The 6,593-nt window shown below is 30.7% G+C and overlaps 1 protein-coding gene across 1 annotated transcript; it reads right to left on the bottom strand.

Annotated features, from left to right (window-relative positions):
• Positions 1 to 4,913: 4,913 nt before the first annotated feature.
• Positions 4,914 to 6,120, bottom strand: LOC106786752 (zinc finger and SCAN domain-containing protein 22-like). The gene is made up of 2 exons (XM_014748479.1): positions 5,421 to 6,120; positions 4,914 to 5,161 (listed from the first exon to the last, which is right to left on the bottom strand). Exons 1-2 carry the CDS (start codon positions 6,118 to 6,120, stop codon positions 4,914 to 4,916), a joined length of 948 nt encoding a protein of 315 aa, XP_014603965.1.
• Between the last annotated feature and the right edge of the window lie 473 nt (positions 6,121 to 6,593).

Raw genomic sequence — 6,593 nt, 5'->3', positions numbered from 1 at the left:
TTATATAATGAAACTCTTCTTAAAAAAATTTTCACTTTAAATTAATCATTTAAACTGCAATCTCTATATTTAATCTAATCAATTGTATCCGAATAATAATTACAACAAACAACAAAAATCTTGATTAAATTTCAAAATCTCATCTATTCAATTAATTCTTCCTATCGACGAAAACGATAAACAAATGCATCTCTCTATTCTCGAATAAGAAATTAATTCATATAAGATATTAAAACAAAATACTAAGAATTTATAATCGATTCGAATTAATCATTTGCATTGTTGTTACCTCATATGCACGTCGACTTTACGATTTCATGGAAAAAAAAACCCAATCGTAAGTAAATATAATTGATTTGTCTTGACAAATTACTGGAGAAAAAAGAAAAAAAAAAAAAAAGAATTATTTATACAATCGTTACGCAATATTTGTACACAATGGCAAGTAAATTCTTAGATGTAAATAATATTTTTAGCAAATTCATAGATAGCTCTGATACAATCTATTTATAATACCAACAAATGATTAATTACACTGTACAAAATATTCATATTATACTGACCATTTACTTTTTACAAATTACTACAGAAAATACTTAACAAAAAAAAAAAAAAAGAAAAAATATAAATAGAAGTGCATTAATTTTCCATTAGGACAATAATGTTATAAATAACTATTGCAAAACAGACAAACATTTGTATCTCGTAAAACGATATCATACTACCTGTCCTAGTAACCCCTAAAAATAATAAATAAAATCCACGCCTTCTTTATATTATATATTATTGTCGTTGCAAGAATCTAAACATCAAAATATTAGGAATTTAGATCGAATCTTAGGATAGAGTCGTTGTTGAATCGAATGCTACTGAATTGCCTAGCACACAAACACTTAACTACCTACTTCCTTAGTAATAAAAGAAAATAAAAGTAGAAAAAGTTTCCTTTTAACGATATTTCGTCGCCTTATATACTCGTTTCTATCCGTTGGATGTGGATTCTAAACTTTGAAGATATTAAGAATTTAGATCCTAAACGATTGATCGCAAAATCGTTGTTGAATCTAAGAATGCAGGATTGCACCCTACGATGCAATAGCAGGCACCCCCACAACGGGTGGCCCTGTATATCGAAATGTTTCCCTAACTTATTGTGTTGCGCTTTCATGACATATTATTCGATTGGTAAACGACGTTTTCACGCTGTCCTTTTCTTGCCAAGTTTAAAAATCGTTTAGCATTCTAATAGTGGAAGCAAGCAAGCAAGCAAGCAAACTTCTTCCTCCTCTCGTGAAATTCAACTTCTCGCGAATGAACGTATCTATCTTATTCTTTTTCTTCTTCTTCTTCTTCCTATTTATTTTCCCTTCTTTCAAAAGTAACATGTCAAACGCCCTGGAGTGCACACCAGGATATTCCTCGTATAAAAGGAAGAAAAAGAGAGAGAGAGAGAGAGAGAAAGACTCATAAAATCGGAAATTCAACTCACTACGGATGTCACACACCTGAAAGTAACACACTCATCACCGATGAGATTCGAAAAGAAATTGTGTGTGCAAAATATATCAAGAAAATTGTTCTTCTATTTGCTTCGACACGATTTACATTATCATTAACAACGTTAAACTCCGTTTATTCATTTTGTAAATTAAAATATCCTTCTTCAATTAGATTATAGATAATAATCTCTAACGTTAGAAAGAATTTTGATTGAAATATTTCTCTAAATATCTAAACACAACCATGAAGTACAGCTGTCTGTTTCCCATTCGTTCGTTTAAAATTCGGTTCCCCCGAGTAACTTACCGAAATGAACGTTTCATCTCGAAACCTGACATATCAGATTCGTATTAAACAAACCGTATTAAATAAATTGTCATTTATTTCCAACAAATCGCGTATTACGTGATCACGATGTTTTAATATTATTCATGGCCAAGGATAAAATTGTACATGTGTCATTGTAAGAAATAAAACAAAATATAATACAAGAAAAATTGCATACCTGGGCTAGTTTTTTTTTCTTTTTAACGAGAAGTGTATGCAAATAGAAAAAAAAAGAAAACAAAATTGTCAAAAATTAGAAACTTTCGAAATTACCCCCCCTCTTCCCCCCATATAAAGTGGATCCGTGTAATCTTGGTATATTTAAGCGATCGTTTAGCTTTAGTGGATAAGCTTGAACTTACCCTACAAAGTAGAGATGAACAGATGGATCAATGTAGACTGGAAAAGGATGGGGAATGAAATAAAGAAAGAGAGAGAGAGAGAGAGAGAGAAAGGTATTAATACATAAAGAGGCAGTAACCGACAAAGAAAGATAGAGTGAGAAAAGGGAAAGGTTTCTCTCTCTCTTTCTCTCTCTCTACCCTAATGCAAGAGAGAGACGAAGTAAGAAAGTCAGGAGGGTGAGCTGTCATATTTCTGCAGATCGGTAGGGGGGTGTCAACGAGCTTGAACGAATGTCCCAGCAGGGATGCCATTCTATATCTACGGTGCTCCTAACTTTTGGCTACTGTCCTTGTAACCTACCAAGTGTGAGAATCTAACGCGTTTAGTTTCTAATGCAGCACCACGCGACTCTTGGATTTTTTTTCTTAAAGGCAGCACACGCCAACCGATTGGCATCTGGTTATTCTTATTTTTTCTTGCTTTCTTTCTTTCTTTTTTTTTTTTTTTTCTTCAATCTAACGTGTATTTATTATTTTTAATCAATAAACCATCGCGTTATTAGGCTAATGTACATGATATATTCTCATATATATATATATATATATATATATATATATATATATATATTATATAAGTTTTGTGTGAACATTTGTAATAAGTATTTTAATATAATAATATCAGCTTGTGTAATAGCATAAACAGATATAAAAAAAATATTTTAACGATAAGCTACGATTCGATACTCCAACTAAATTATTTCTATCGAACAAAGTTATCCAATGCACATGGATGGGTTCGAACATTTTTCAGAGAACTTACAATTAAATATTAATATTTCTTTTCTTTTTTGAATCTTAAAACTTTGCAAACCCGTTCACGTAATACGTTAATCATAATATATTCAACAAAATACCATCGATTAATTAAAATACACACTTTTCTAGAATTTTATCACGAATATTCTTTATAAATTGAATTTCTTAACCCCCTTCTCCCCCCCCCTCACCCCATGAGAGAAAACACGCAATACGTATCTACTGATCTATCAACTAAAAATAGGGGATTCAATTTCAACTTGAGCAGAGAAATTAATTGCTCCTCGGTTTCTTTTTTTCTTCTTTTTTTTTTATCCCTTTTGACGATCGCAGATTTACACCCTTCGTACTTTACCATCCCTTCTTACTCCTATCCATAACACTCGTATACCCAACCACGAGTCACCCTATAAAAACGTATTGTAATGAAGAAAAAAACCGATGAGAAAGGCATGGGATAGGCTTGCTTGTGGTAAAACGATCGTTCATGAGTGCAAAAGGGCGCAACCACCATCCCTACCGGCCTCTCCTCCCCTTTTTATATACCCTCGCCCTCGATGGTTACTTCTACGAAGTAGGGGGATGCTTGCCACTTCAACCGAGTTGCTTTATTTTCTACGCCATATTTGATACGACCTAATAGAAAATGGTGGCTATATAATACTTTCATCGAATATATTTTTCATCCATGTTTTATTAACTCATTAATGAATTAAATATATTAATTTATATATTTCTATATTATTAAAACCATATATGAGAGTTTGTTTAAGCGAAAGAAAGAAAAAAATCAATAGATCATTTGTATGTTTAAAAATATATGTAGCTATATTTATTATTTTTAATTAATAATAATCAACATTTTTATAAATATATATATATATGTATATATATTATTAGTTAATTGGCCTTAACGCGTTAATATAACGTAAGAAGATATATACAAGATGTACATATCTATATATTTTTCAAAGATCAACAAGTTTTTTATGTAGTATTTTATAGTACTATATATATATAAAAAAGAAAAGTTTCTTTTATTATATACAAATATATCACGTAGAACACGGTTATTTATGTTCGATACTGGTGTTCATTAATATTACATCTACCAGAAAATTGGTCCGATAATTTTATCTATTTCTTTTTGGTCTATCCGTAATGGTTGCTTCCTTTTACCAATGTATTTCTCTACATGTGTACTTTTTCTAAATTTACTGAAACAACAGTTTTTCATTGTTTTAATATTAAATGAAATTCATTCTATTAAAAAATATATTATTTTCTTTTCATACACACAAAAAACGGACAAAACACTATTCAGTAGATTTAATAGTATTCGATTCTTACAAGGTACTTGAAAAAAAGTTATCCATTTTGAATCAATTCTAGAAAAACTTTGGTATCAAAATGTAGATAAATTTAGATATCAAATGTATGTTTAGTAACAACAGTGCTATGTATAAACTATTTTTTAGGTTATACATATTTTTTTTTTACCCTCACCTAATATATCTAATCTAAAATATATATATATATATTTAATAATTGTAAAATTCACCGAAAATACACCGATTCAAATACCGATATACAAAAATGGCGGACTCCATATTTGTCCAGAGAAAGACACTAATGGCGGACGCAAAAATGTGTGTGACATAAATCGCGTTTTTCATGGGGTCATCGTGTACTTATTCGAAAGATCCTTTTTTCTAAACATTAATTAGGATCTATGATCATTGGATAGATAAAATGATCGAGAATCGTATGCACTTTTTTGTTTTAAATTAATTTACCTGCATGTATATTCTAATGGCATCTCATTATTGAAAGTAATGTCATACCATACGTAACGAAATTTCTTTTTAACCAAAGTTTCTTCATTTGTTTTTGACCACGAGTTAAGATTTTGTTTGTTTTGTTTTCTTATGCAAGTGACGGAAACATTCCTAACGAAAAAACACTCAAAGGAGTAGAAACGTGATACAATAAATCACGATTTTCGTGTGTCCTCGTGTGTTTCTTCAAATGATCTTTCCTTCCAAATTTTTTCCCACATGCTGAACATGAATGTGGCCTCAATCCTGTATGAATCCGTTTGTGTCGCGTTAATTCCTCATTCCTCGTAAAACTTTTGCCGCATCCATCCGAGTCACATTTATACGGTCTTTCACCTTTCACAAAGAAACATCACATACATCATCTATATACATTTTTTAATTCGAATTCATTATAATTACTTATTTATTTATCAAGAAAAATATTGCAACGTTAAAATTGACATTAATAAATCTAAAAATGAAATTTTAAATGAAAATTAAATAAATCCTTGATCAACATCGTTAGATACTTTATACCATAATACACACATATATATATATGTTTGCTTATACATTAATCACGTTATAATCATTATTAAGATTAAATGTATACCTGTATGTATTCTAACGTGTCCTTTCAATTGTCCGTTATTACTGAAAGCCACGTCGCAATATTCGCAGCGAAATTTTTTCGGTCGTAATTTTTTGATTTGCTTAGCTGCAACATCTTGCAAGTTAACCAATTCAGCAGCCTTTTCAACGGACGCGGTATACGTTGGTAGAGTGTCGTAATGATTAATCGAAGATAATTGAGGGAATGGTGGTACGTCCTGCATACGACAAGTATTGGGAAATGTATTTAAAAAGTTTGATGAACGATATGGATCATCCTTCCCGTCTAACAGAGGAAACATTTCCGATGGATGATACAACCCTGTCGTAAGATAATGCAAGTAAGATATGAAACTTGCAGGATTGTAATTTGCAGGTAAATTCACCGTGCTGGAGGAAGTTGGAAATTGATTCGTAGAAAAACGTTGATCACTGTCTTCGGATAACGATCCATTGGAATTGTAAACGAAGTTTCTTTTCTGTCCATTCGAATTTATTTCTTCCGTGACATTTTTTTCCATTCTGCATTTTTTACCCACAATCCCTTCGCCATTTTTCTCGCACGAATTTAATTGTATATTATTCTCATTCGCGGCTACTACCAACGTTGTACGTTTACCATCATCTTCTCGTAAATTACGTTTACACTTTTTTTTCTCCTTAGTCATGTTCACCCAAGGACGGAACAATTTCTCAGCCATATTGTCCAATCCAAATTCGTAATGAATATATATTCACAATAAACATTTATAAAGATTGTTTTAATTGATTTCGTGATCAAACAAACAAAAATATTAGAAAGTAACTGCACTTATATCTCAACGCGCGCGCGCGCGCGTTTACCCATTGAAATAATTTTCTTCTTTTTCCTCGTGGGAACTCGTATATATATTTCAATGATTATTTTTATTTAACTTGTCCAATTTTGTTCTTTTTTTTTTTTTTATTTTATTTTCTCTTTCGTTATGGTGTTTATTTCTCTTACATATTATTTTTATATAATTCCAATGAAATATTTAGCTCCTATATGTATTATAATTGTTAAAATCTTGATTCGTTGAATAATTATATCTTTTTTTATAACTCGATGTAAAAAAGAAAAACTTAGGAAAACATGTTTAACATGTACAATTAAACGATGGGGTTCCCTAAATAGGTTTAATCTTATCCGTTC

The sequence above is a fragment of the Polistes canadensis genome, unplaced genomic scaffold (assembly GCF_001313835.1).
Source record: "Polistes canadensis isolate GaletaPanama2010 unplaced genomic scaffold, ASM131383v1 scaffold_81, whole genome shotgun sequence".
Lineage (NCBI taxonomy): Eukaryota > Metazoa > Arthropoda > Insecta > Hymenoptera > Vespidae > Polistes > Polistes canadensis.
Note: the sequence above shows the minus strand (reverse complement) of the source record. Positions and strands in the feature narration are given on the sequence as shown.